Here is a 16,257-nt window from a genome sequence, read left to right as displayed (position 1 = left end):
CCAGAGTACCCCCTGTGCACTGCTGGGTGTGACCCCCCAAAAAGCAGGAAAACAAACACACAAAACAAAACTTTTCATTCATCCCAATTCCCAAGCACCCACTCGCAATGTCCAGCCCTTTGAGTCCTCTCCCTGGATCCACATTCTTATTTTTCCAGTTACTTACCAAACAGTAAGTACTCATGGGTGCAGATTTGCTTACGCAGCACTGCCCCAACCCCATTCAAGCCAACCTCCACCCCCCTACACCCACCCTAGAACAGTCGCCTGGGGGGCCTCACGGGCCAAGGACACTGCCTTCCATCTCCCTCCCGAGGGAAGCGGAGTTTTCAACCTGACAAATGCGCACGCCGTTCCGAGACCAGGTGCCGGGGAATCAACCCAGGTTCCACACAGCTTCCTCCGGGCTGGAAAGACTGCTGGAGAGAGGATCTGAGTATTGCAACACTTTATTAAGAGTATTGGCTTTGAATTAGTATCTGAAGTAACAATTGCATGAAGCCACGTTGGGTGTACTGCATAATACTCATAACTTGATTGATTGACATTACTTAGCAATGTATTGGACACAGGTCAAACTTTTTTTTTTTTATCGAGCACATTCCACAGTACAAAGCTGTCATGAATAATATCTGTACAATTCAACAGTTTCAGTGAGTTGTTCTGACACATTTATTTCCAACAGATAATTGGCGAACATAATTACAAGTTAGAATTAGACTATCCCAGTGCTTTTAAAACATTAATATAGCATGAATTTACAGTTGCTCAGTGATGGGCAGGAAATAAAGTCCAGACTACGGCTGGGAATGACAACTGAAAAAATCCCAGAAAGTCAGAATTCCTTGGGTGCCAACACCCCCTGCTTATAATTTAGTAGGCACAATTCAGACGCGGTGTGTGCGTTCACAGACCATGATCTCCCAAGGAAGAACAACTTCTATCACCAACATGCAGAAACAACAGCAAAGTCCGTCTGGTCAGGAGAGCCGCCTCGTCCCTCTCCACTGTCCCCTCCGCGCCCACGTTCTTTGAAATGAAAACGGAAGATGTGGCAAAAAGGCAAGTCACTCTCTCAAACCCCGCTCGGGCTTGGGCGTGGGGCGGGACGGACGTGCACTTGAAACTCAACTGCTCACCGAAACAGAAATTAATAGTAAGTAACTGCGGGAGGGGGGAAAACTGTAGTAAAAACAAAGACGCTTGAGCTGGCCCTCCCCACCCCCGTGCGCACACAGCACGCACACACACACACACACACACACACAGACACGCACACGCACACACACACACACGAGTTGATCCCCACACTGTGCTCAATGCCAAGGACAAACCAGAGGCCGGGAGCCGTCCCTCCCGGGGCCAGTGCTGCCCGGAGAGGGTGAGTTGAGAGAAGATTCGTATTGGTCCTTTCAGATAGCATGGACATTCCTTGATCTTTGGAAACACAGGCAAGAGGGCAAACTGAAACCCACTACAGACCAGGGGACAGCAGTGCCCACGGGAGGCCTGAGTCCGTGGCATGCGTGGTCGGCTGACTGCAGCCAGGCAGCGGGGCACCTGCTGGGACCACGGCAGCAGGGGTCCCCATGGATGGCGGGGGGGTGGGGGGGATGGCCTGGCGCCTGGGCTCCGTGCTGCTGGGAGCCCCGTCCAGGCCCAGGCAGGAAACCCCGGTCCCGGGACTGTCCGACTCCCTTCCCGGGGGACAGACACGGGACAATGACCTTTGACACCGAAGGCAAATGAACACTATGGCCGTGATCGCTAGCGCTCGTGGGGGGGAGGAGAGGGGGAGGGAAAGAACAGTCACGACTCTCCCCTCCCCACCCCACCCCCACCCACCCCACCCCTGTCCCACCCCGGGAGCAAGCGTGAAGGTCCCCTCGCGCTACTGCACAGACCTGCACGACAGGGAAAAAACGTTTCCTGTGGAACTTTAGAAATGACGTCTTCGAAACAGGGTTCCCGGGAGACACGCACGCGCAGACACACAATGACGACAAGCAAAGGACATCGTGAATACTGACTGCAGGAAGGGCCGGGGCAAGCCACCGCCGCCCGAATCGGGTCTCTGAGCCCAGCCCACAGCGAAGTGCGAGCACGCAGGGTCAGGGGCTGTGGCCGCGGGCCGACTGCAGCCACCTTGAGGTTCAACTGTTATGTACATTATATCTACATGCGGATACAGTATCTTAAATTAGGAGGCAAGCACGCAGGTAAAGGTGTTACTCTACCAAGTATCAGTTGGGTGGGGGACGTACAGACAGAACAGTTAATAAAAGGGGGGGAAAAAAGCTATATTACCTGCTGGGAGATAATATAACCTGCTTATAGTTCTTTAAATTAAAAGAAACTGGTACAGAAAGGAAGTGTAATCCAAAACAAACAAAAAAAAAATTGTACTAAAACAACCCAGAGAAATGTTTCCATTGTCCAACGAGTTCCTAATACAAGTCAGAATCCACCAGCACGGGGCCCGTCCGAAGAGGGGTGTTGGCTTCCGCGCGGACGCCTGGACGTCCTGGGTAGGTGTCTGGCACCCAAAGGCTCACCGGGGAACGCTGCTGCCCGGTGCCGCGGCGTGCAAAGCGAGGCCCCTCACCGTCAGTGCTCCCGCGTGCTCCCCGGGAAGGGCAGTCTGCACTTGGAGCGTGAGAGGCTGTATCACGAGGGCGGAGGGGCGAGGGGCTTCGGGTGGGCTCGAAGTCCGGGAAGTGAGCGCATCCTTCCCCCGGCAGAGGCCGGGACGGGAGGGGAGAAATGTCGGAGCTTGGAGAGTTAGTCAGGCTGCTTTGCATCTACCCAGCGTCTAGACCCAATTCCAGCTTCATAACTCGGCGGTGAAGAACTTCCGCAGGCGTCTGGTAGCCACGTAGCCAGCAGGCCAAGACGAGGAAGCCCTGTGGACACAGAGAGGCAGGTGAGGCGGGGGCAACACAGGACAAACCAGAAGCAGGGCCCCCCTCGCCTGGAAACTTCCCCGCATACCCATTTCCCAAGGAAGAGAACCCAGGGTCCAGCACGTAATCTGGCTGAGTGAGTGGGCAGGAAGGGCTGCCTGGTCACTCAGGGACAGGCCCTTTCCAAAACACTGTCCTCACCTGCTGGCCTACGGACCTCCAAATCCCCTGCAAGCCCAAAGTGCTCTCTCTTTATTTAATTAATCGATTTTGGGGGGGGGGAGGCGCATGGTATTCACACCTGCAGAGTCAGGGCTTCCTCCCGACTCTGCTCTCAGGCATCACTCCTGGTGGGGCTTGGGGGTTTTTTATGGGGTGCCAGAGGCTGAACCCCGTTGCTCACGGGCAAGGTTAAGTGTCGTGCCCTCTTTCCTGTCCCTCTGGCCCCACAGGTCTAAATTTCCGAGGCCCAAACGGTCTCGCCAGGAGTGTGTGTGGGCTCCCCCACAGGCCCTCTCTGGAAAAGGCGGTCCATTTGCAGGAAGTCCAGAATTCGCATCGACTTTCTCAAGGAGGGTGCAAGAAAAGCTCCATTCCACGGGCCGCTGCCCTCCTGTGAAACATCTTCCTGGAGAAGTCCTGAGTGCCACGCGCACTCTGGCCCCACTGCCCCTGTGGGTGAATGCGGCTCCCCGTGGCCACAGCTCTCCCCGAGACACCCAGGGCATTGCCTGGAATTCTACGCCGAGGTGACAGCGGGCGGGGCCGAGAGCAAGCCAAGAGAGATGGAGGCACAGGACCCGGAGTGATCAGCCAGGCCCCTGCAACCGGGCCCCTTGAGCAGGCGAAGACCGTGGCCTAAGGGATGGCAAACCCGCCCTGGGGGGGACACGAGGCCCTTCCACAACGGGAGGCAGGCGCTTTAAAGACAGTCTCGCTGGCAGCCACCATTCTGTGGGCTCTGAAAGGAGCCGCACAAAGGAGTCCACAGCCGGGAGCCTTGAGCACACATTCTTTTCTTCTTTGGGTTTTACTGGCTTAAAAACTTCCAAACCATGACCTTGGAGTAAAAGAAGACCTTGTATATATAGTTCTTAGAAGTTAGCGATTCAAAAAATTTTAAAAATTAGAAAGAAAAAAAGAGTTCAGCAAATAAATCTATTGCTGCATTTGCTGACATCCAGACCCTCTTACCTTGTACTTTAGGGGTGAATATTTAACTGCGAGGCTAATCACATAAATCACGGTTTCTTTCTAGGCATAAATCTTACATGGTAATAATTGTTTTCATGTTACAATAAATGAAAAGAATTTGGAAAGGAGCAATAGAATCTAGAAAGTTGGCAGCCAAGGTTGCCCAGAGTAATTTGCTGTGAAAAGACGAGGACCCTGCAGGCGACGCGGCTAGAAACAGCAGAGCAGACCCCCCTGCCGGCCCGCGACGGAGCAGGCGAGGAGGCCGGCCTGGGGACAGCCACCTCCTGCGCCCCACGGACAGTGAGAAGCAGCAGGCCACCCTCTCCCTTGTCTTCCTGCCCCCGTGGTGGGCTTGTGCCAAGACGCCCCCGGTTGGTCATGGGTTGGGGGAAGGCTGAAGGCGAAAGGCCAGGACGAAACCAGTCCTGCCCCGGGTCTGCTCTTCCACCTCTATCTCCTGCAGCTCTCTGGAGTGTGTGTGTGTGTGTGTGTGTGTGTGTGTGTGTGTGTGTGTGTGTGTGTCTACGCATGTACTAGTGGGTGCTTGGAGGCCAGCAGTCTAGGGGTCACTCATGGCAGTGCTGGAGGTGGGTGGGAGGGGACACGCGTGCAGGAGTCATCTCTTGGGCCCCAGCAGGACTGTGCTCACAGGGCCACCGAGCATGCGACTTAGACCTCGCAGGGCACGTGGTCTCCGTCCAAGCCACGCCGTGCCACGATGAAGACAGCCACAGACACTACACTGGGACCGTGGCTGTGCGCCAATGAAACTCTATTTATAGATACCAGAATTGGAATCTCATGTAATTTTCATGGTCATGAAGTGTTCTTTTCTCGTATTCTTCTTCAAAGTTTCAAAGAATTATTTCTGGCTTGCTATGCTGGGGGCGGGGCACGTGGGTCAAATCTGGCCCCTGGCCCGACACTTACTCAACAGCCCCTTGAGGAAAGAACTCCCTGGATCTCTTTACTGGGTCTGAGCCTTAAATAGGAGTGTAGAAAGAAAATCAGTGCCTTAGGGTTCCCCAGCTTTGCATCAAAAATTCTCAGGCATCTGCAACATACTTTCTTTACAATTTGAATATCCAATGTAAAGGAAACGTGCAGTAAGTCACTGAGGATCAAGGAAACTTTCAAAATACAAATGGATTTGGGCTGGAGAGAGAGGAGGAGCCACGGCCTTGACTTCGCACGTGGCCAACTCTGGCCTGATTCCCAGCCCCGGACAGGGTCCCCCAAGCACAGCCAGGGGTCACTCCTGAGCACAGACCCAGGGGCACCCTGGACGTCACCAAGCCCTGACTAAATCCTGACGGGCATTCCACTCTAACGACCGGCGCTCAGACAAAGAAGCCAAGCAAAGCTTCTCGTCCCCCGGGCTGTGGGGTCAGGAGAGTGACCAGGCCGGCCTCAACGACATGGGTCTTGGAGCCCTCACGAAGGGACAATGCCAGATGGCAGCTGAACTGGGACAGCAGGAGGGAATGAGGAGACACTCTTCTGCCCCCCCAACTATTAAACATAGACGAGCATGGGAAAAGCAGATCCTTGTGCCTGCAAACCAGACCTCACTGGTGCTCGAACTGCTTTGCATGGGAACCCACTTAGGAAAATCTTATTTTGTGGGTTTCCAGCCATTCCCGGCGGTGCTCAGGCCTTCCTCCTGGGTCTTCACTCAGGGTCATCCTAGCAGGGCTTGGGGGACCACATGGGGGACCCAGGTTGGGTGCATGCAAGGCAAGAGCCCGACCCGCTGTCTCATCTCTCTGGCCCAATTTAGCAAATTTTCAAAAACAGAAATCAGGGCTGGGGAGACAGTATGTGGGTATAGGCATGGGCCTGGCATGTCCTGGGCTGTCCAGTTCATTCCTGGCCACCACAGAGGACCTTTCCAGCACTGCTAGGAGTGAGCCAGGAGTAGCCCCCCATCACACACACACACACACACACACACACACACACACAAAGGCAGGAGTGAGCCAGGAGAAGCCCCCCATCACACACACACACACATACACACACACACACACACACACACACACACACACAAAGGCAGGAGTGAGCCAGGAGAAGCCCCCCATCACACACACACACACATACACACACACACACACACACACACACACACGAAAAACCACAGGTGGGTCCCGTGGAGACGAGGGCTCACCTGACTCGGTAAAGTGCAGACTGTTATCTGGAGATGTACGTGTAGGTTCTGGAAGGAGAGCGGGTCTCGTTCTGGGCGCTGGGAGGCACGTTGAGGAAATCCCAGATCAAAATAGTGTCGTCGTGGGAGCTGCTGATGATCTGGAACTCGTCAAACTGGAGCCGGAACACGCGGCCCGAGTGTTCCTGGGAGACAGAACCCGGCGGGTGAGCGGGGCCCGCGCCCGGCCTTCCCCTTCCGGGACAGGCGCTCTGCTGCTCCCCTGGGCCGTGCCCCCACCAGACTCTGTGGCTGTCACCCTGGCACACCGGTTGTGTCGGAAAGGCCAACACAAAGGGCTCCGGGAAGCAACGGCACGTAAGATGCACTCCCCAAACACAGGGCGAACCAGAGCCACAGGCCCGAGAGGCAGGCACTGGGGCCACATAGGGGCTCCGAGCACCGCCAGGTGTGGTCCCCGAAAAACCCAAACAAACCAAGCAGAACCCCAGAAGCAGGGGTGAAGACAGCTCGACCGGCAGGGCGTAGACTTTCAGTACAGGTACCATCTATCCCCCGAGTACTGAGCCAGGAGTACCCCTGGAGCACTACTGGGGGAGGCCCCAAAGCCCAGACAAAAGAAACAACAACAAGAACCACCAGCACCTCAAAGCACAGGCAACATCACCACAAAGAGCTCAAGATCAGCAGCGTAATGAGGAGTAGCCAGACGCAAGGGGGAAAGGCCCTAACTCTGCTCTGCAGGCCAAGCCAACGGAGACCGTGAACCGAGATAAAATGCAAAGAACAGAAAACTCAGAAAGAAGAGGGGAAAAAATATATATATCAGTATTTTCAAACAACCGTCCCCTGAAAATACAACACAGGCAAGGCTCGGCGAGTTTCTGGGACAAGGCCAAGAAGGAGTCCCCCCCCAAGGCCACAGGGACAGGAGAACACCGTGACCACGCAGAGCACGTCACCCCAAAGCCTCCTGCCTGGCCGCAGCTCCAGCAGCCTCCCCACCCCCGGCACAGGGCCACCTACCACCAACGTGCGCAAACACAGCGTGCTCGCGGGGGCTCGCGGGTCCAGGGCGGCCTGCAAATCCCAGACTTTGATCTTCCTAGAAAGGAAAGCGGGACGTGATGAGCGCCCAGGGGCTCCGCGGCGGCAGGGACGCAGCTGACCCGCCCCTCAGGAAAGCCAGCTGGGGGGGCCCGTGACCCCACTCCTGGGTTAGGTCGAGCCATGGCGCTTGATTGGGGGCGAGGAAATAACGGGCCATAACATTGAGTGAAGAAAGAGACAGGAAAGGGGAGAGGGGAGAGGGGGAGGGGAAAGGGGTGAGGTCAAAGGTCAAGGCCAAGGGCCGGACTCCAGGGCAGCCCGAGCTTCGAACGACTGTGGGACTCGGCACAGTAGCAACTGTGCAGCCGTCGGCCCCCGGCGGGGGAGCCCCACGTACCCGTCGTAGGCCCCGCTGACGATCCTCTTGTTATCGAAGCGGATGCAGCGGACCAGCTCCTCGTGGCCCTCCAGGACTCGCAGGCAGGCACCACACTCGATGTCCCACAGCCTTGGGGAGAGCAGAGCCCGGTCAACGCCCTCCCACCACGTGGCACCCCCCCAGGCCCAGCGAGGCCAGCAGCACCCGCGGGGGGAGCCCCACAGGGATGATGCGCCAACCTGGACACGGCCCCTCCCAACACAAGGGGTCCGAGAGAGAAAGACCCATCAGGGGGACACGGGGGTTTGGAACCGGAACCAGAGCCATGCTTTTGAGAACAGCTCTGGGGCCGGGCCGAATTCCTCCCGTTCCTGAGGAACCATCTCTGCCCGTCCTACTGTGTGCACGCGGTCAGCACAGAGAGAGGGTGCACGGCGGGCGACCCTGTCACAGCTTCCCCTGCTCTCCCGAACGTGGCGCCCAGCACCCGGCCACCAACCGCGGAGACGCCCGGCCGAGGGCCAGAGGAGGCAGAGGAACTGGTCCCCAGCACCGGCTGCGAAGCCTCTGAGGGGTGAGAAGTCACTGCAGGAGTATCACGCGGGAAACGCCAGGAAAGTTGGCGGGTGTCTCCTCTCCTTTCCAGTCTTTATCTTGCTCCCACGCGAGGCCCCCGGGCTGCTGCGCTGCCCTGGTCACTGCAAAGCCCGAGTTCCGAGCACGTGCGAGGGCCGCGGGGAAGGGGCAGCTACGTGGGACGGCACTGAGAAACGTCTCACTGGAGCCCAGCGAGCGGTTCCACCCACCTGATGGTGTTGTCTGAGGAGCCGCTGACCACCAGCCGGTCCCGGTACTGGAGGCAGGCGATGCCCCGCTTGTGCCCGTTCAGGGTCCGCACGAACTCACAGGTGCTCGTGCTCCACACCTGGGGGGGCAAGCGGCCACGCGGTTAAGAGGGGAAGTGGGAAAGGCCTCCCACGCCCTAGCCAAGAAAAAAGGGAACAGCATCAGAACCGCGGAGAACCACCCAAGATGCGGCCATGAGGACAGGCACGCCCTGGACCTCCACGCGGGGGGCCGGGGGTTACTCAGGTGCTGTGCCAGGGTGGTCCGGTGTGTGAGGAATCAACAACCCCTCCCGTATTGAAACCAGCCGCAAGACTGAGATGTTCACAGCCACACTAAACTGATGACCAGCCGAACCAAGAGCACCCAGACCCCTTCCCAGGGCTACTGGACACAACTGGGATCCACCTGCATGCAAACAAGGCAGGACCCACCCTCACGTGTCCAAAACCCGAGATCTGCATGTGCCCATCTTCTTGAATGCAAGAAGGAGACAGGCCCTCGGGTTGCTGGTCAGAGCCCAGTAACACACACACACACACACACACACACACACACACACACACACACACACACACCGGAGAGCCCTGTGCCCTAAAGGACCCTCACACGGCTGGCCTGGCTGACCCAGAACCCCCAGCACACACACACACACACACACACACACACACAGAGCCCAGTGCCCTGAAGGACCCTAGCACACATAGCTGGCTGGCCCGGCTGACCTAGAACCCCTGGCATGCAGCCCAGGGCCCCGTCTCAGCAGGTTCTCCCTGTCAGTGCCTCCATCCTGTCTCGACTTTGCCACAGACCAGCTGTGGGTGGTGGAGGCTCAGAGCATGGTGCCCTCCCAGGGGCGGCTGCGGACACTCACTTTGATGGTCCTGTCGCCCGAGGCGGACACAATATACTTGTCATCGAAGTCCACCACGTTGACGGCCGCGCGGTGGCCGACCAGGACACGGCGCAGGGTGATGTCGGTGGCCGAGGCCATGTCCCAGACGGCGATGGAGCGGTCCTTGGAGCAGGTGACCATCAGCCCGTTGCTGAAGCGCAGGTGCAGGACGGCCTCGTTGTGGTGGATGAGCGTGTTGAGCACCTCGCCCGTGTGCACGTCCCACACCCTGTGGCGAGGGGCAGGCTGAGACGGGGGGTGGGGGGTGGAGGGGTGGGGGGCACCGAGTTCGAGGTGTTGGTGACCTCCCGCGGGGCCTGGACCCTAGTGCCAACCCTCTGTGAATGAATCGGGGCGCCAAGCCAGGCCGGAGGGACCAGGGGCGGGTCCTCAGCTCTTCCGAGACAGACACACAGAACCAGGCAGAGGGGAGACACAGCTCCCGGCTGGAAACCTGGCAGCACTGGGCGGGATGCGGGGCTTGCTGGGGACACGTCCCTGCTTGTGTCTGGGCTGAGGTGACGTGTCCCTTCCCCACCAGGGGGCTTCAAGGGCATCTTGGGCTGTCTCCTTTGCCACCCCCTAAACCCTGGCCAGCAGCCCAGCTTCCTGGTGTCCAGGAGGACAGCCACGGCCCCGGACCCCTTAGGCCCAGATGACACGAATCCCAGGTTGGGAACGAGGGGCCTCAGAGCCGCGCCCAGCGCCTCTATGCCCTGCTGGACGCATCACCCACCTCACTGTGGAGTCCGAGGAGCCCGTCACGATGACCCGCTCGTCGTACTGGAGACATAGGACGGAGCCTGTGTGGCCCGTGAGCACCTTCAGACACTCCAGGCTGGTCTTATCCCAGATCTACGGAGAAGAGGGACCGTCAGGGGGTGAACCACGCACGCAGCCCAGGCCTGTCGGGGCAGTGGGAAGCCGCATCGGTGCCAAGGCGGGAAGAGACCAATCTCCCCCACCACCTCCCCCCCACACACACGCGCGCGCACACACACACACACGTGCGGACTGAGGGAGCGGGACCCCCAGTGCCTTCCCGCACACATGAGCATGGTCTTGTCGATGCTGTGTGCTCCACACACTCAGCCTTACAAAGGGAGTGGAAAGACACAAAAGACATAAAAAAAAAAAAAAATCAGTCTGCCCTCTGAAACGCAGCTATTAAGCGTCTTTCTGAACAAATACCCCATAACCTGGCTTACAAAAAAAAAAAAAAAAGAGGGCTCAAGATGTGAGGACATTGTCAGAGTAAACTTAATAAAATTTTAATGAGAAAACACTGCTTGAAAATTGTAGTGGTCATGTATAATACATGTATTTGTTTAAAAAGGAGATAAAATATTAAAAGTTCTTTCTAAATACTGGTCTCCTTCTTCTTAGAAAAAAAAATCATTCCAGGATTTTTCAAGTTTTTAATACTGTCCAAATATAATAAGGGAAAGAAAACCGATGGTTTTTTTTTCAAAGACTGAAATGCTAAAAATAGATCCCAGGGTCCTGTTCTTTCCTCTATGAAAGAATACTCCGGAAAGCAAGCATCATCCTCCTCAGAAGTGACCACTAGGGCCAGCCCCGGCGTGGACAGGGTCCTATAAACCAGCCTTGTGCCCCTTACAGAGGCAGGGCCAAGCACGGAACAGGCGGGCAGCTGGCCAGCCGGGCTTCGGCCAGTCCTGGAGAAAGGGGGGTGGGTCTGTCCTGCCATCTGTGTCCTGGAAGCCAGGACTCCGCTGAGGGCCTCCCGAGCCCAGAGGCCACTGCCCCCGCGAGTGTGGCGGAGACGATGGAGCCGTAACCTCAAGGCTCTCGGGGTCTGTCACAGTCACAGCCAGATTACGAAAAGGTGGAAAGAAAGAACCTACGTTTTCTTCAAGTGAGAAGGAAGGCACAAAGTGAAAACATCGGCCTGGCAGAGAAGCCTTCAAACAGGGAACACGGCTTCCTCTCGAACAGGAAGTGAAAGAGAAAGAAGAGGAAGTGCCCGACGGGGTGGTCCCCTGGGGCATGCCCGCCAGGGGACTCTGAGTCTGTGACACGAGGGACTTCCTGGGTGCCCCAGAGTCCGCAGGGGCCTGGGGTGCAACCGGGACAGTGGACGGCCCGGTACCCTTCACACCTTGATGGAGTTGTCGCGGAGTCCGCTGATGATCTTCTCGTCGTCATACTGCAGGCAGTAGACGCCTTTGCTGTTCTCCGAGCGGCACTGGATCCGCTGCAGGTTATGCCGGCCACACCGCCAGTTGGACTCTATAGTCTGGGGGGCGGGGGAGAAGGGAGAGGTGAGTCTCTCCTTGGGAACAGCAGACCGCGGGGCCGGGGGAGCACGCGCCCGCCCAGACACGGTGCTTTGCTCCGGCGTTCCCTACCCATCTGGCAGCAATCACGGGATTTCCAATGAGCCTGGGCTGGGTTGGAGGGGGGAAAAAAAGGCCCAGACAGAATTCAATATGCTTCAAGAATGCCTTTTGCACCCAAAGCATACAAATAAATAATAACTCACTGGGTCACTGTCTAATGCCAATCAAAATATCTGGCGGAAGATCCCCACCACATCATTGCGGGGCAGACCCTGGGCAGGGCCGGGATCCGTTCAGCGCACGGCGCTCGCCGCCGGAAAAAGAAACCCAAACCCCTCTTCAAGACAACCGCCGGGGGAAGAAGCTGAACCACGGCCGCCTTTGATCTTCCTGCGGACGGAAGCGCGTCGGCACAGAACAGCGCATTTCACGCGCGGATTCTCGTGGGTGCCTCTCAGAGCCAACCGCCCAGGTGCCCGGTCAACAGGAAGCCCCGTCCCTCCTTCCAGGGTGGCACCCGGCCCATCCTCAGCGCCTGACTCTGCAATCCCTCCCTCGGGCACACAGGGGATCAGAACCTGACCCGCCTGAAGACATAGCCGCTGCCTCTGGGCCCCGCGCCCGGGCTCTTCCCCACGGGGTATGTCAGAGGGGACCTCGAGGATAGCCCCCGGGCTGGGAAGCGGCACCTTGGGGGTCTCTCATGCTCCGGGGCAAGGCACTGGGTCATTTGATTACCCCAATGCTGAGGCCAAAATGACTGCGACACCTTTCCGAGAATGAAGGGCTGGGGACTCCGGGACAGAGAGCACTTAGAAAGGAGAACCAGGCCCACGATGGGTGCCCTCGGCAGGTGGCAGGGGAGGCGGAGAACCAATCCCTGCCCTGGCGGAGATCCCAGCCCAGCTCTCCCGGAGGAGATCGGTGGGGTCACACTCCCACCAGGGGCCCCCGCTCTCATGGGCTCTGAGCACGGAGCCTCCGAGACCACTTTCCAACAGGGCTACCTGCTCCCGCTTCCTCTCTGGGGCAGACACCAGGTTAGACACCTAAGCCAGAGGCGGTCTCCAAGGGCCCCAGAATTCCTGAGCCACACTCGATGCTCGCAGCATGTCTGAGACGTGGCGTCTTTGGCAACGGTGACCGAGCCCCCAGGTAAGCACTGGCTGAGGTACACAGGCCGGGCCCAAAACACGGGAGGCGAGCGCCCAGCCCACTGTGTGCCACGTGGTGCCCCTGCTCAGGCGGGCGCCGCCTTTCCAATCCCCACGGCTGTTCTTGTGTCTGACACACACACACACACACACACACACACACACACACACACTCGCCCGAGAACACAGAGATATGGGCACATGAGTAAAAGCTGCCTTGTCTTGGAACCGACAGCAAATACCAGTGTTGCTTTGAAATTTCCGGGTGTGCTGGACACACTTTGCTTCGCAATATGCAGAGCCGACTTCAGCAAGCAGAGAAGGGACACTAAGCACACACGGGGGTTGAGGAGATTCTCCCCTTCCGAGAGGCGGCGGGCAGAACTCTCCTATGTGCCCCACGGCCCAAGCCTCTGAACAGTTTCCCGTGGCAGGGCGTGACCGGCTCTGACCCCTAACTCGCCCTACCGCCTCCCAAGACCCAGCAGAGAGTCAGGGGGGCCTGGACAGAGGCCAGCACCTGCACAGGGGCCCTCAACGAGAGCCGGGGGCCTTTCCTGCGAACTCCAAGTCAGGCTGGGCCACGGCCGAGGTCCTCGCTTTCTGCAACACGCGGCAGAATGATACAGCGCCTGAGTCTGCGTGCCCCCGCCCAACCCCCTCCAGCTCCTCCACCTCTGGCCTGGCTGAAGAGTCATGAGGTCAGGGAGCCTCTGAAACAGGCTGGGGTGGGCCACCCGCCAGGGAGCTGCCCTCCTGGGAAGCCCAGGGCCGCTATGATGAGGCCTCGCTTGGACCAGCAGGCCGGGCGTCTGGAAACGGCACACGGGGCCTTGTGAGCTGGGAGGCGGCCCCCCGCACGGGCTGAGGGCAAAATGAGCAGCCGTGGCAAGGCCCTGATCACCAGAGCGGCAGAAACGACGCGGGTTCCCAGGAGCAGGCTCGGAGGGGACGGGCGGGGACTGGGGCCACGTGAGGCCGCAGGTGTGCAAGACGCCAGCCCACCCGCTGAGCAGGGCTACAGCCAGACGGACGGACTGCTGCTCCCTCATGGCCAGAAACGGGCAGCTCAGGAGGCGCCAGGAGGCAGCGGGCCCAGAGCACCCGGGCCAGTCCCCAGGAGCCGTCCCCGAGCTCTGTGGCCACAGACGCCTACCGTGGCCACTGGGCGGGCCAGCTCACGAAACCCTCTCCCCTAGGCCAGGTCCCCAAGCCCTGGGAAACCTGTCCCGATACCCAGAGCACAGAGTGGCATTTCACCTGGCGGGAAAAGTGAAGACAGGTATCCGGGGACATAAGAGTAACATTATTCCAGAAGCCCAACCAGAGGGAGGGGACAGGAGGTGGGGACAGGAGGTGGCCTGTCCTGGCCAGGACGCTGACCAGCGCTTTCCCGAGTCCAGGCGGTTTATTCCAAGGTATGACATGCTGCAAGGGGCCGCAAGGCCCTGCAGGACCCCTGCTGGTTTCTGGGGCACCACAGCTCTGCGCTGCCAGGCGACTGTGTCCAGCAGACAGAGGCCCACCTTCCTCCAGGGGACAGCGGGCGGCACGGCCGAGTGAGAGGGAGTTTCAGCTGAGGAAGCAACAAGCTACCCATAACCCACTGGGTCAGGGCCGCTCTCCCGCTGGCTGGGGCCAGCTCAGACACTCGGCAGAGGGCCCTAATCCTCGCCCGCCCGGGACAGGGTGACCTAAAGACCAGGGAGCTCAGTGATCCTCCCCGAGCATGCCCCACCCCGGGTCTCTCTCCCAGGCAGCAGGGAATATGCCCAGGAAGCTGCCTCCTGCCCCTCCACCTCGCCTGGGGCTGGCTCAGGGTTGGTCCCTGAGCACCGCCTGGTGTGCCCGTCTCTAAACAATCCAACCACATCCGTCTACTTCTCGACCAGCAAGAGTGCAGGGGGTGGGCCACGTCTGCCCTGCACACGGCCAGCCCCCACCTGGCCCAGAGCCAGGACTCAGCCCTGAGCACTGTCAGTCGCAGCCCCAAGATCAGAAGGAAAAGTGTCGGCCTCTTCCTAGGAGGCCGATGTGAAAGGCCTGTGGCACCCGGCCCAGGAGCCAGACCTGGGACTGGACGGGGGCAGGGGGCAGCATTGTATTAGAAAGATCTGAGGAGAGAAAAGAGAGGGGGACACAGAGAGGTGTGTGTGTGTGAGAGAGAGAGCATGAAAGTGTGTATGACTGTGTGTGAGCATGTATGTGTGACTGTGCGTGTGCGCACTTACCTTGCCCTGTTTGCGGGAGGGTGGGGGGGTACACACCTGAGTGAGCAGGGGCCTGTGGGCAACCCAGGGCCCCACAAGCGTGCACCCTCGCCGTGGACCCTGACTGACCCTTCAGTGAGGAGCTCAGCCCTCCCACAGAGGAACCAGAACAAGGTGGGGCTGTGAGCGCCCCCTGCTGGGGAGGACAGGGCGCCGGGAAGCGCCACCTCTCCTTTGCCAGCAGCTGAGGCGAGCCTGGGGCTGGGGTCAGGGAAAGGCCTGAGTCAGGCTGCAAGGGGGCGATGACCACGGTCCAGACCTCTGTGGGGACCCCCCCCCCCCCGTCTAGGGGGCTGCACGCCCACGCCCCCAGTCCCCGCCTGCCCTGCGCACGACCAGAACGCAGAACTCGGCACAGAGAACGTTCAGTCGGCGGGGCCATTGTTCTTCCTTCATTAGGATTTATTTCAAATACGTTAATGGGAGTTCCATAAATGTTCTTGCTGTGAATCATCGCTGTGTTCGTGTGTGTGTGTGTGTGTGTGTGTCTGTCTAACCTCTCCTGGCACCGAGAAATCAGAAAACCCCACTAGGAAACGCGCATGGGCTCGGGTGCAAGCGAGCAGCCCGTTCCAGAACACGTCCCCCCCATCCTAACGAGGGTCTGACAGCCCCTGTAGGGACAGGACCGCCCCGTCATAACGAGGGTCTGAGAGAACCCATTTCCAGAACACGACCTCCCCACCCTAACAAGGGTCAGACAGCCATTTCGGGACAGGACCACCCCGTCACAAAGGGGGTCTGACACACTGCCCACAGAGACCCGCAGGAGGCCCAGGGGGGCTCAGGTGGTGGCCAAACACGCGTTCAGGTGGGTTACTGCCAGAAGAGCGCCCATGGGAACTGGGGTCTTCCACTCACCAACTCTAGAGCCTGGCTGAGCATCTACGCGGGGCCGGTTCCCAACACCCCCCTGCAGCAACCAAGGATCAGACACGGTGATTCGGGGGGTGGGGGGAGGGATGAGAGGGTGAGAGTGAGAGAGAGATAGAGAGAGAGAGAGAGAGACAGACAGACAGACAGACAGACAGACAGACGGGCCCTCCACGCACCCCCACCGAGTCTCCACGACAGACACGGAGAGGCAGCTGAG

The 16,257-nt window shown here is 58.8% G+C and overlaps 1 protein-coding gene across 4 annotated transcripts in view; it reads right to left on the bottom strand.

Annotated features, from left to right (window-relative positions):
* Positions 1–6,267: 6,267 nt before the first annotated feature.
* Positions 6,268–16,257, bottom strand: part of FBXW11 (F-box and WD repeat domain containing 11) — a 60,049-nt gene continuing 50,059 nt past the window's right edge. For all 4 annotated transcript variants that reach the window (XM_056112242.1, XM_056112241.1, XM_056112239.1 and 1 more), the window contains 7 exons: positions 11,560–11,697; positions 10,174–10,292; positions 9,417–9,666; positions 8,503–8,621; positions 7,715–7,825; positions 7,294–7,372; positions 6,268–6,452 (listed from right to left, as the gene is read on the bottom strand). In XM_056112242.1, coding sequence (XP_055968217.1) covers positions 6,291–6,452; positions 7,294–7,372; positions 7,715–7,825; positions 8,503–8,621; positions 9,417–9,666; positions 10,174–10,292; positions 11,560–11,697 — 978 coding nt within the window. In that variant the 3' untranslated portion in view covers positions 6,268–6,290. The remainder of the gene's footprint in view (positions 6,453–7,293; positions 7,373–7,714; positions 7,826–8,502; positions 8,622–9,416; positions 9,667–10,173; positions 10,293–11,559; positions 11,698–16,257) is intronic.

The sequence above is a fragment of the Sorex fumeus genome, unplaced genomic scaffold, assembly GCF_029834395.1.
Source record: "Sorex fumeus unplaced genomic scaffold, SorFum_2.1 ptg000017l, whole genome shotgun sequence".
In the NCBI taxonomy this organism is placed as follows: domain Eukaryota; kingdom Metazoa; phylum Chordata; class Mammalia; order Eulipotyphla; family Soricidae; genus Sorex; species Sorex fumeus.
Note: the sequence above shows the minus strand (reverse complement) of the source record. Positions and strands in the feature narration are given on the sequence as shown.